This window comes from Gymnodraco acuticeps, unplaced genomic scaffold (assembly GCF_902827175.1).
Source record: "Gymnodraco acuticeps unplaced genomic scaffold, fGymAcu1.1, whole genome shotgun sequence".
Lineage (NCBI taxonomy): Eukaryota > Metazoa > Chordata > Actinopteri > Perciformes > Bathydraconidae > Gymnodraco > Gymnodraco acuticeps.
Window position 1 is genome coordinate 2,370,945 of NW_022992126.1, and position 13,649 is coordinate 2,384,593.

The 13,649-nt window shown below is 39.0% G+C and overlaps 1 protein-coding gene and 1 long non-coding RNA gene across 2 annotated transcripts; one reads left to right on the forward strand and one right to left on the reverse strand.

The window, feature by feature from the left end:
- Positions 1-498: 498 nt before the first annotated feature.
- utp6 (UTP6 small subunit processome component) lies at positions 499-7,752 on the forward strand. Its single transcript, XM_034203555.1, has 19 exons — positions 499-759; positions 989-1,073; positions 1,177-1,218; positions 1,351-1,443; positions 1,588-1,635; positions 1,732-1,795; positions 1,884-2,002; positions 2,198-2,275; positions 2,371-2,452; positions 2,896-2,977; positions 3,077-3,255; positions 3,579-3,658; positions 3,762-3,839; positions 4,317-4,496; positions 5,543-5,623; positions 5,998-6,107; positions 6,280-6,346; positions 6,603-6,675; positions 7,233-7,752. The coding sequence occupies exons 1-19, from the start codon at positions 668-670 to the stop codon at positions 7,385-7,387; spliced, it is 1,788 nt and encodes a 595-aa protein (XP_034059446.1). The 5' UTR covers positions 499-667; the 3' UTR covers positions 7,388-7,752.
- Positions 6,724-10,231, reverse strand: LOC117538051. The gene is made up of 2 exons (XR_004567817.1): positions 10,099-10,231; positions 6,724-9,070 (listed from the first exon to the last, which is right to left on the reverse strand). It is a non-coding gene; the product is annotated as an uncharacterized LOC117538051 (long non-coding RNA).
- Positions 10,232-13,649: the final 3,418 nt, after the last annotated feature.

Here is a 13,649-nt window from a genome sequence, read left to right on the forward strand (position 1 = left end):
TGTATTATTATTATATAGACAATTGTATATAATTTACAGCATCATATTGTGAAAGTTGCATTATATTCGTTTTTTATTAAATCACAGTGTTGATTTAAACTGAACTGCATAAGCTGCATAAATGCATACAGTTTACAACATGATAAAAACACAAAAAAGGCAAAAATTAATAGTCATACACCTTTTTTTCTACGTTTCTGTAACTTATTACTGTTAATTAATTGATCATATTATAAATATTTCAGTGCATTGTAAAGAGAAAAAGCCTATATTTAATTGTATCAAAAACATTATAAAAACAATACGGATAATAACATGCTAAGACTCATTTTCTTAAATGAGCTAAAACAAATAAAAATAGCTATGTTATCCCCATTTGAATTTATTTAGCAGTTGTCTATTTAATTTTCTTTAATATCAAACTAATCACTTTGTTAGTAACAGAAGCTGGCCAGAATTACATTTAGTCACAAAGCTGCTCACACTGATCGTGTTTCCAGACGGAGCTATTTGCAGACAGAACCGGAAGTGATCGGCGGATCACAACTTCCACACATGTGTAGGAGAAAACCAGCCTCATTGCTGCTAGTCGTTGGGTATTCCGTTATAAAGTTGACATTACTAACTTTATTATCACCGAATAACCCGTAATAGCTGCGTGGACAAGATGGCGGAGATCGTTCAGCAGCGGATCGAGGAGAGGATCCCCGAGTTAGAGCAGCTGGAGAGAGTGGGGCTGTTCACCAAGAAAGAAGTCAAGTAAGACAACATCTGATTTACCGAGGGTTTCCAAATGTGTGTATTCAGCAGACAAACATCTCACATTTGTTGTGTTGGCAATTGACAGGAATAGGGATAGATTAAAGAGGAAAACTTGACAAAAACATATATTTTGTCACATTATTACTTTCTCGTTGCAAAGAATAAGCTCAAATTGGGATTGTCAGATTCCATCTTAAATAAACTTGTTTCCTTTTTATTATTTCAGATCCATAATCAAAAGAGCCACAGCTCTTGAATACAAGCTGCATAGGTTGATTGTAAATAAAGAGGACTTCATTGCATACATCCAGGTAAGGTGCCCTAATCATCATCTATAAGGTTTTTCTTGATCACATTATTCAAGCTATGACTGATAGTGTTAAAAGTACTAACAACAATTTCGTTTAATTGCAGTATGAAATCAATGTGTTAGAGCTGGTCAAGAAGAGAAGAGTGGTAAGTGGCAAATGCTTTGTTTTTATATTCATATTAACCTTTTTTGTATACTAGTGGTACACTTTAACATGCATGCGAAACAATTGGAGTGAATGTCACATCACTTGACCGTCTCTAACTTTACTTTTGCAGCACATACATTACCAGTTCAAAAAAGAGGAGATCGAGTTCCCAATCATCCATAGAATAAATAGTGTCTTTAAAAGAGCAACAAATAAGTGGAAGGTAATGTATACATTCATATTACATTTTTGGTGTGTAATAATGAAATCAATGCATTCATCTATTACAAGAAAGTATCAATATGCTTTGTCCTTTGACTGACAGTTTATTGTAAGCATAACTGAGTGAATAGTCTTCTCTCCACAGGGTGATGTGCAGCTGTGGCTCTCCCATGCCGCTTTCTGTAAGAAATGGGTATGTAATGATCTATTAATTTGATTTAAGTCCAACTCTGACCAAACACAGTGTCTCCTCATGGTAACAATGATCTTTAACTTGCTTTTTCTTCAGGCTACCAAAGGCCAGATCAGCAAAGTGTTCTCAGCCATGCTTGCTATACACCCGGACAAACCAGGTAAAGAAGATAATGCTTTTCAGACAGTTTGAACAAAGTGACTATGAACTGTATTTTAATAGTGACTTTGTGATTCTCCCTCTTTAAGCCTTGTGGATCATGGCAGCCAAGAGTGAGCTGGAGGACAGAAGTTCCTCAGAAAGTGCCAGACACTTGTTTCTGAGGGCTCTGCGCTTCCATCCAAACAACAAGAAAGTCTACCAGGAGGTACAATAAAATATATACTTGTTTCGTCTTATATCCAACACTATCACTTCCGCTGTAATGAAACCTGAGGAACTTACTTATCTAGTTTACTTCTACAAAGTTTAGTGAAAGGAGCCGTAGCTGTGGTTGAAAGAGGGATGATTGGGTATTTGTCAAATATTATTTTCTAATTGTATCCAACAACTTCTTTATTAGTACTTCCGTATGGAGCTGCTGCATTGTGAGAAACTGAGGAAGCAGAAGAACGACCTGGAGACAGCTAAGATGGACCTGGTGAGTGTTTCAAAATTCACCAAAAAATAAAATAATACACACAGAAGCTCTTACTGTTTTCAATGCCTGAATACTCTGCTTCTCACTTCTTTCAGGGGGAATATGAGTTTTCTCCAGAGATTCTGAGTGGGAAACTGGCTGAGGTTGTGTATAGAGATGCTACAGGGAAAATCAAAGGTAGGATTTTTCTAAAATAATCTCTGATTCTGTTCCAAAACAAAACCACCATAACATTGTACATTTCATATTTAATTTTATTAAAACATTTAGTATATTTATATTTTGAGTAAGAAAATTATGCATTAGACATAAACTTTGTCAAAATATTTGTGTACGTCACTTTTTTCACTTGGCAAAGATTATACACATAATCCCTTGTATAACCACAATCTAATTTGTTCACACATTGTTTCCCCCAACATCACTCATTATGCTAAACTATGCTAACTGGCGGTGGCCACTAGCGTCACAGTGATGATACAGACTGGAAAGTAGTGTCAATCTATACATCCAACTTGCTGTAAAAAAGTTATTCTAAAAATGTCCAATCTCCGTTCATCAACAGAAATGGCCAGATTGAGACATCTAACCTTTGAACCACTGCTCTTTTTGTCCAACAGAAGCAGAGTTTGTCATTTCACTTCTGAACATAGCAGCTATCTTTGACTTCACCAAAGAACTCCAGGACTTCATCTTGCAAGAGTAAGGCAGCAGCTCACTCAGCCACACAGCATTCATGAACTCAAACAGGACTTCATCCCTAAGCATGAATGTACCTGCTCCCCTCCTCTTGTATTGCAGCTTACAGGATAACTACACAGAAGACAGCTTGACGTGGGACTTCATGGCTAAGAGGGAGCTGGAGGCCCCGGGGGCCGGGGAGGAGCTGCACACCGCCAAGGGCCGCGCCTCGGATATCAACCGCAGAGAGGAGCGCTGCTGCCAGGTGTATGAGGAGGGGGTCAAGAGCCTCAACACCGGTAGGTCATACATCCACAGTGAGCAAGTAGACATAACTGGGATATTTTTTCAAAGGCAAATGTTGGATTGAGGTTTGGTTCATAGTTTTGATCAATGTATTACTTCAGGGGCCTGTGGGGTTTAACAAGTATAAAAATCGCCTATGGATATTTCAATTGAAGTTTTATTTAGAAAAGAAGAAAATCTTATCCAGGCAGCCTGAAAGTTTCAAACAACCTTAAACTGCCTTTCTGAAATCTATGCTGCATTAATGCCCTGCTTGCATATACCCTGCCAACTCAATGTGTCTATATAAGAAACCCTTGCTGTGCTCCGTGTCTAGAGCCCATGTGGACTTGCTATGTGGCCTTCTGCTGGGAGAGGCTGAAGAGAAAGACCAACGTCCAAGAGCTGAAGGAAAAGGTAAGTGCGTTTACACTGAAAGATGTCAGTGGATATAGTATTTTTATAGGTGGCTGTTCAAGGGGTAAATCCTGATGTGCATCTATGTATTTGTGTGTAACAGAGGAATGAGAGGCAGCTGGGAGTGCTGCAGCGTGCGCACGACTCCTCACTGCTGAAGGAGGAGTTTTACACCACCTGGGTAAGATAATGACTTAATTAAATCTGTTAATGGATTTACAGTCTCCCTTAATTGGAACACTGATCAAATGTCTGTTGACAAAAGCATTAGTGTAGCTTGATTGGCGTTGTGAGAACAGTGCTATTTAAGCATATGGGGAGGCCAATAATGGTTTTGATTGATGGTCGGTTTCAGGCCATTTCCAAATGCACTTCATAAGGCGTGAACATGTCAAAGTACAAAGGGTTCATGTGTGCCTGGCAAGAGGACCAGAACAGGGTAAATAGGGAATGTGATGTTGGCCTTTCGGGTTAAAGCCAAGGTTGTTTCTATAAGTGAAAAATAACTTGTATCCACTCCAAATTACTAGTTAATTGGTATTCATTCATTAATGACTGTATTAAGTATTTATTTACCTTTTTAGATACAAAGCTTAAATAAAAAAAGAGGAGACGGAGATCTAATTGTGATTTACATTTCTTTTATTTCAATATAAAGTTGAAGATCCTGCTCTCATCTGGAGATGATGAGGGAGCGGCCAGCATTGCCATGGCTGCCACGCAGCGCTACAGCAAATCAGTGTCAGTGTGGAGCCTGAGTCTGCGGACGCTCATGCAACTGGGGAGTGGAGACGTGGGCAGGCTATTCCAGGAGGCTCTCACACACATCAATCCCAAGGTGCACATAACACACACTCTTTTACTCTACATAATTGTTCCTCTATCACATCCAGTTTAGTCATGTTGTTTGCTTACATTAAGCACATTCACCACATCAGTTGTGCTCCTACTGCACTATAATAATTGCTCTCATCACACACACACACACACACACACACACACACACACACACACACACACACACACACAGCTGTATAAGTGGGTCATCTCCTTGGCCCAATTAGGATCTATTTTAATATGTCAAAGTTATTAAATAGGCTTCAGCTGCCTCCTTCCATATGTGAGGATAGCTGACGGTGTGTGAAAACTACTAAAATTAGACACACGAAACGATAGATTTTTTAGAATTGTAAGCTTTGGTGGGATCGTGAACTAATCATTAAAAAATCCCCTGCAGCACATCAGATATTTGGGCCTAATCATAATTGTTCGCTTGTTCATTAAAATAAACACTATTTGCCTTGTTTTTGTGTTACACTGACACCATAAATGTATAATGCTGTATGTCTATGAATATACATGCTTCGTCTCAGCCTTTACAGAAATAAGCAGAATAGCTGGTTATTGTTGTGGTGGCTGTTTCACAAGACTAGCAGTGTGAGGAGGATTACTACACTCATTAGGCCTTTTCCCTCAAGAGAAACACTCTCCTTAAGTGGGGGGAAATGGTGTAAACCCTCAGAGAATGTCAAACAATAAAATGTTTCCATGTTTCACAGCAAAGAAGGCGAGCTTAGTAAAAAAAGATGACGTAAAGGCACGTTGACATGTTGGGGGAACCAGCTGAGAACAAAGAGGGGATTTGTACATGCTACACTAGGTTACTGACTAGTTTTCGCTCCATATAATTGGAAGAACCCGTTCTTAAGTCTTGAAGCCTTAGTTTGATCTAAGCTTGGCAAGTTTAGGTATATTTGCTAAGTTTAGGATAGGATGGAGATATCATAACCACTAACCACTGCTCAATGCTACAGAAAGCAACACTGACAGTGTGCTGATTAGAAACCAACTGATGGCTAAATCCTTTCCGTTTTGTCTCGACAGGAGAGTCTTCCTCTCTGGCAGCTGCAGGTCCAGTGGAGTGTGGCCAACCAGAGTCCTGAGGAGACAGAAGCTGTCTTTAAGGTAGTCCATATTAACACACCTGATTCTCTTTGAAACTAACTGCTGCTGCTCCTCAGCATTAGCAGGTATGTATCTTTTCAGTGATAACTAACAGGTTGTAAACTTTTAGCACAGATTTACGGGTATTTGTTTGCCCTGTAACAACGCTTTTGGCTTTGGTGGAAAAGCAGGCATAGTAATTATTTTGGTAGTTATGGAATATGTTGTACACAGATATACTGAAGTCAGAAAAAGCAGGTTATTTTCTGGATAATACCGGCAGGTGAATACTTAAAAGATGAAATGGAATCGATGAATAGCCCCTTTCATCTGCAGTGTTTTGGCCTCCGAAATGAGGATGCCTTGCAGACAGTTTGTTCTGTGTTTGTTCCCAGAGAGGTCAGCTGTCTGCAGTACCGGCTGTTTCCATGGAGATGAAAGAGAGCTACCTAGATTGGTCATTCTCCACCGGAGGCTACAAGAAAGCAAGGAAGGCCTTTACAAGGTAAAAACATTTCACTTTGTCTGCTGCTGTTTAATCTAAATGATGAATAACATGAAAGGGAATTTAATCAGTCCCAAAACACTGGTGTGAATACAAAATAAAGTCTGGAGAAGTGTTTCCTGTAACAAAGCTGTACATTTTAAATTAAGAAATCTTTTATTTTCTTCTGCAGCTTACAGGAAAATCGTCCCTTGTCCAAGGCCTTTTTCACCACAATGATTAATATTGAGAAGGAACAAGTGAGTATAGAAACTACTTTTTGTAACGTGTAAAATCTCCTGCATAACCTGCACCTCAATCTTTAGGTCTGAGGTGGAGAACAGATCATGTGACAATAAGCGGAAGTTCGATTTACAAATTGTTACAGAAGACTTTGAACAAAAACCAAGAAATTGTGGGGACAGTTATTTGGTGAACTTGATATCATTTGTACTACCAATAAACTTAGACAAGAGCTGAAAAGTCTTGAGCTGTAAATGTTGTTTGTTCTTCCAGGAAACTCCAAAGATGAACTTTCTGAGAGACTACTTTGAGAGGGCCCTGCAGGAGTTTGGTACCTCAGATGATGGTGAGCAGAGTTTAAATTCCTCAAAGTAACTAGAGACAAACGGAAGAGTAATGTTTGTTTAAAATATTTATTCACAAAATCCTGGTAATCAAGTATAGAGGACTAAAATATAACAAGACGTGTGTCAATGCCAAATACAGTATTAGTTATATGACCAGATAGAGTGGAGGAAATAAGTATTTGATCCCTTATATTATGTACATTTCTGGATTTTCTTTTTGATATTCTTACCCTCACTGTTAAAATAAATCTACCATTAAAATGATAGACTGTTCATTTCTTTGTAAGTGGGCAAACTTACAAAATCTGCAAGGGATCAAATGCTTATTTCCTCCACTGTAGCTGGTATCTGTTCACAAAATACATTTAAAATAAAATCTTAGACTTGAAAATGTATCTGTGGCTGGATCCCAAACACACTTTTAATCTGGTTTCAAGGCCAAAGGAAACCTTTTTAATTGGGATAAATGAAAAAAGCCTTGTTGGGTGTCAGATTGTTTTATTTTCCTGGCACTATCTTTCCTTAAAAATGTTTTGTTGTTTGTATTTCTCTGAAGATCTGTGGCTGCAGTACATCCAGGAGGAAATGGGAACCTTTGGTCAGCCAGAGAACAGTGGCAAGATCCACTGGAGAGCCATGAAGTTCCTGGAGGGGGAGAGCGTGGAGAGGTTCACCTGCAGGTTTACTCTGATGCAGACTGGACACTTATGAGTCACCTAAAAAGGTCCAAGTAGTGTCGTAAGTTCCCATAGCAACAGCCAGTGTTCAACAATTGTGTAGAAGTTTATCAGCAGGGTCATGGTTGGTGCTATGACCATCTATGAGTTGTTTCATTGCCTTCAGGCCTGTTGAATATTCTTCAATTGTTCCAGCATTGTTGGGTAAAATGTTCTTGAAAGGGCAGTTGTATTTTAAAACTTTCCATTTATGACAGTTTGTTACCACATTTGATATCATACTGATGTTGGTAGCATGTAATATGGTAAGGATGTCCAGTTTTATAGAGTTCCACATTTATTTGAAATGTTGTGATGCCAACTTTGATGCTGTTATGATATTAAAACAGTCTTTCAATATGTCCTGGTCCCTCTGAGACATTACACATGTACACAGATAAACACACTTTCTCTAAACTATGGATTCACACAGCAGTAGTTTTTATGACCCACCACTTCTTCAAATAGTTATCTTGGCAGGAATAGTTGGTTAATTAAGTTACTATGACAAAACATCCTTTATCTTCTTAAATTCACAAATGTAACCAGTAGGTGCAGTCGGTACCAAGAATATATTTCAAACTCCAACCCGAAAAAAACAAATACAAGCAGTAGCACTTTGAGATATCCATCACTGCTATACAATAATTCAATGGCCAGCTACAAGAACTGTCCATAGATATATATTTATAGCTACTTTTTAAGGACACTTCAAATTGTCGCATATCCCTGCAGAGGCACCCTCAGTAATGTTTAAGCTAGGAGGTATAACATGACAAATGTAGGATTTAGAGTCTAATAGTGTAGATAATACACCTATAAAATTGTATCGCAAAGGGATTTTAGGATGCAATTTCTTTCATTGGACAATCTCAGACAAATGAAATATCTTTACAGGCTTGGTAAAAGTTATCACAAAACGTACTCAATAATAGTCTAACTATTGAAATATGTTTATAGCAGAACTATGATGACAGTTAAGTAAAATATCAATAAACAATTTAGTTTAAATTCAACACTATTAAAGAACCTCTGCACTCCGACACTAGTTCCTCCTGTTATCTCGGTCAGTCCTTGAGAATATTAGTGCAAACTTAACAAATAATATCGTTACACTTAAAACAATGTGCTTTAAGGCAGAAGTTATGGCTAATTATTATTTTCATTAATGTTCCCTTTTGAAAAGTTGTGAATCACGATGTTGAGGCATTTCCTAGACACCTACAGACGTATTCTCTATTTAATTGGATTATGAATAACTTTTTGAGGTGTTTTTTCCCATCATGGGACACTATCTGAATAAAGACAGTGTGCCCATGTAGATGTACCCAATGTGTACAAATCCCTCATTAAATGTCTGGTCAATGTTCTCAACCACACTGAACCCTAATGCCTGAATCTGGTCAGTCCACCCCTTCACACATCATCAGAGCTTCTTGAAAAAGACGTAAGTAAAGAGTACCAATACGCCTGTGGACAGAAGTCCAATCACACACTGGTGGATGGTGATGATGTCCTCCAGGGCGTGGATGCGCTCCTCCATGGCGTTGGTGTGAATGTAGTCATAAATGGAGGCCCCGATGCTCCAAATCCCCCATACAGCATCTACCAACGCTTTCATGGTGGGAGAAACCATCGTGAGGGGCGCCCGCATACGCCACCTGTCGGCACCACTGCACTGCATGGAGAGTGAGGAGAGAGCACTGTGTGGGCACACTAATATCCACCAAAATGCACATCAAACATGAACAGACCATGTGATCCTGAGTGACTCCATCCGAGAAGATTATAAAAAATAGTTAAAAAAAGAGACCGTGTGAAGAGTTAAACTTCTGATCAACAAGCCATCTTTACACCAATGCACTCTTTTTCTAAGATGCGTTAAAGAAACATTTGTTGAATTATTCAACTTGTAATCAAGGTGAGTGTTTCTCTTTGATGCTTTTTAAAGTTCTACTTCACTAAATTGCAGAGGCACATATTGCACTTTTTATTCCACTTATATATATCTGCACATGTGAATTTAATTTAAAAAGAGTATTCTGGGTATAAAATAAGAGAGAGAGATAGGATAGTACTTTATTGATCCCAATTTTGGACATTGTTGTGTTGCAGGAGCATAAAGACATGGCATTGTGAAATACAAATTAAAAGACTAGAAATAAACAAGAAAGTAGAAAATATACATGTTGAATTTACAAATTAACAAGATATAAAGCAAGTTATTATATTCACATAAGTATGTGAGAGATGGCATATTAAATATTAAACTGAATATATGTATGTAAAATGTACAGTGATTTTAAGAGAAAGAGAAACTACTATACATTAGAACTTTCCCAGGCTATAAAGTAAATATGCTTCAAGTTGTTGCACTAATATTCAATAAGTATAGATTTAACACTGAAAGCGGGAATTCTCTATAATTTCAGTGCGTTATGTTGACAGTAAAACAAACAAGATTGATTGCTTGTAATGTGTGGTCTTTATCTGCTTTAGCAACAGAGGCACAACTTGCAGTGTCTTAAACACAAAGGGGTCTTTACATAAGTCTATCTCTGCACCAGTAAACTGACTATTGGTCCAGTACTAAACTAGTTTCACGTGATCTGACATGAGATTAGAACATATAACAAGACGAGGATTGTGTATAGCCTGTATGCGATGTCATTCATTTACAGAGAGCGACCATAGACTGAGACTCACCGCCGGGTGTCAGATGCTAATGTGATGGTGAAGACGATGAAGAACATCCGCCCTGCTGCTGCCGGAGTGATGACACGATGCGATGTTTAGGAGAAGCCGGGTGTGTTCCTGTCAGGTCGCCTCCAGAGTCGGACATTGCCGTTTGACGTCGAATCAAACACTTCGCTTCCGGTCAAACCTTTTAAAATACGATTCATCTATTTCCCAAGCAGTTACACAATATATTAGTGACAAAATGTGCCCAAATGCATATAAAAAGAACACGAAAAAAGGAGTGTGACGGAAAAAAAGGTTACATCTGCAACTCGGGTAAATAATTCAGGACAAAAGTTGCAGGTCTTTCTTTTATTTTGGTAGGACAACAACCAATTTCCGGTATTATTGTGGGCTTGTCTAAATTAAGCAGCTGACTCAAACCATTAACCATATGATAGCGTAGGTAACCAACTAAAAGTGAAGCATGACACCGAGAAACACAATTATATTGTAATAGAATGCAACATGTAAAAAGTATGATAACAAAAATACTAAAAACAATGAGATAGAAAATGCTACTACAAATCAGAGATAAATTGTGTACTTTTACTCTACTATATTTATTTAATATCTTTGGTTACATGCAGATTTGGATTAATGAGGTGAAATATAAAAACACTTAACGAAGACTTTAGTCACAGCTAAAGTACATTTACAACCCTGCAGTATATAACGTCTTTAAAACTAGCTGCCCCTTTACCAGCACTGATAAACACATTATTTCATCAATAATTATAATCAAAACATAATATAAATGGGCCAATCTGCATAATGAGTACGTATAAGTACATTGAGATGCCACTATTGTAGGCTACTTTAATTGAGTAACATTTTTGAATGAAGGACTTTCCCTTGTTCTAGACTGCACTTCCACTTTTATTTAAGTAGCCTACAAGACCTGAGTACTTCTACTTTATTTAAGTACAAGATCTGATTACTTCTACTTTTATTTAAGTACAATATCTGACTTGCTTTTCACACGTCTGAAGCAATGTAAAACGGACTAATGTGAACAAATATTATAGCAAAATTACAATAATGTTTTTATAGAAAACAAGTCCATTCATAACATAAGCAGGATATAATTGTTCCTGTCTTATACATGTGATGAACTCACCGAGTGTTCAAAAATGATTCAACTGTCACGCTGTTTTACGTGACAACACTCACGTGAATAAAATTGTGAGTGTCACATGCATGTAATGAAGTGTCATGGCGCTTTCCTACCGGCAGGGGTCGCAGCCCACTAACATGTTGTCGATTCAGGGAGGTAACGTGAGAGGTGTGATGAACCTGGGATGTTTAAAGCCTCCTGAAGCATAGATAAAAGAGGGGAACACCTCGAGAGAGGCGCAGAGGAGCCGCCGGAGACGCAGCTTAGCGCGGCAGAGACCTGCATGAGGACGGGCGAGCCAACACACCGCAGGAATGTGTGCCGTTACAGCCAAACGCATGCTTGGACAATACTCAGTGTATTGCTCTTGGCTGTTCTAAAAGTCCTCTTGCAAAATAATTGGAAATTCGGGGCCACATTGCTGCTCCCCGACGGGAACCTATAACTGGAGAGGAGCCAGTGACGCGCTGAAAATAACCAGGTTACCACTTTTCACCGGTCCATTTTGGGGAGGGCCCAACACGAGGGCGCAGCACCATATATCAGCTCCTTCCAGCTGTTTGGGAATATCCTGCTCATAAAAGCCAGGCTGCAGCATGGCAGTACCAACAGCAGGGTCCTTTCTCTCTCCGCGGCTGTCTCTTCCCAGTATGGATATTGGGTGCCTTGCTGGGTGCGCACCGGGGATCTCTCGGGGGGGAATCGAAGAAGATTTTTTTTTTGTATTAAGAGGGGGGGGGGGGGGGGGGTGAGTGAGGGGTAGACTGGTACAGGCGCGACACTGTTGCATGTTTTTTCACCCCTGACAGAGAGGAAAATATAGGCCGGGGGGGGGGGACTGTCCGACTGCTTCTGAAAGACAATGTGTTCCCCCCCACGCCTCAAAAGGATAATCTTGCTCAATCTGGGATGCATGCAACACCCAGTGATCATATATTGCTGGGGTGGTGCTGGAGCTGGCGGTGGATGGACGGTGAAGTTAAACTTCTATTGCAGACGCGATCTCCTTCAATCAGCCAGAAAACCAACCAGACAGGCGGCGCTTTTTACGCAAAGTCCCCATATGGCTGCGGGATGCTGACACCTGCACGGATCGCAGGTAACAACAACCGGACAGCATCGCCTGCTCCTGGAGACACTGACAGATCCATTGGTATGTATCGGCACGGGAACGATGCTTAATGACCCTACTATTATAACACCCGCATTCCTTTATTACCTCGTCTGGAAGTCAAATTTGGTGGTAGGATATTTAAGACATTTCCAGAATCCATAGATAAACCTTTGTAGTTTCCTCTACGCCGAGTCCCCAGTGATGGGACTGATGATGACCATGACGATGATGGTGTGAGTTAGATGCTGGGTCTTTGCGGGCAAGGTGAGTCCTCACTTCGTTCAACTGGCCTACAAAGTCCCAGTTTCTGGCTCATGTAACCAGCAAGTCATTGAAAATTCACTTCTGCTTCGTATTAGGAAAATAAATAGGGAACAGATGGGAAGTCTTACGGATAATATAAAAAGGTTTTTTTTAAAAGCACACGCACATCTCAGCAGATAAAGTCTCACCAAAAACGCTCGATAAGGTCAGTAAACACACGATTTAATAACTGCTCTATATTTTGTCGGGAATAATATGGCGATACTATCAAAGAACAAAAGGTACAATAATAGTACAATAGGTCATCATGAAGCCACTAATACATGGGCAACCATAAGACCCATTAAAGAGAGCATAGTATACGAAAATATCTCTTAATGTCTTAAATATATGAAAAAAGCTTCAGGCAGTTAACTAATCAAAGAATATAGGAGCAAAAGAGCATTGCATTTGCAAACAGCTGCAGATACTTAACCCAATGAAATGTAGCCTACATGAAATATTTACTTTTTAATAGCTCAGAGTCAAATGGTGAATGACAATGCTTACTAATCGGCGTAACCTTTAATAAGTAGAAGTTGAACTGTACAGCCTTGTGCAAGAAGCATGCTTCTTCAAAGTCACAAAAACCAGAGGGTGTTTCTATTTGATGCTTACAATGAACAACTTTCACATGACACTTATCTAGAAAGAAAAAAAACGGCCCTGCATTTCTCAGCTGACCTTGTTCTGCTGCACCGTTTCTGATTTGTTTTCCTTTTTCATATTTTTTTCAGGCTTTATTCTTCAGCCCAGACATAAATTGAATAGAAATGAGATTAGAAAGAAACCCAAAAAATACAATAAGTTATTGAATTAATCCATCTTCAAAGAGCGCCAAATACAAAACAAATTGGTTACGTTACAGGTAAATTACCCCATTTGAATTTAGTTTAATATAAAGTTTAACCATTTATATTGAAGCTTACAGCTCAAACTTTACACAAACCGCTTGAAATTGATAAAAACACAACTCCATTATGT

Excerpts from the sequence above, each read along its gene's own strand:
- utp6 (XM_034203555.1), top strand. The coding sequence starts at position 668 with ATGGCGGAGATCGTTCAGCAGCGGATCGAGGAGAGGATCCCCGAGTTA. Across the intron at positions 2,453-2,895 it reads TGCTACAGGGAAAATCAAAG|AAGCAGAGTTTGTCATTTCA; the intron begins GTAGGATTTTTC and ends TTTGTCCAACAG. Across the intron at positions 6,347-6,602 it reads TTAATATTGAGAAGGAACAA|GAAACTCCAAAGATGAACTT; the intron begins GTGAGTATAGAA and ends TTGTTCTTCCAG.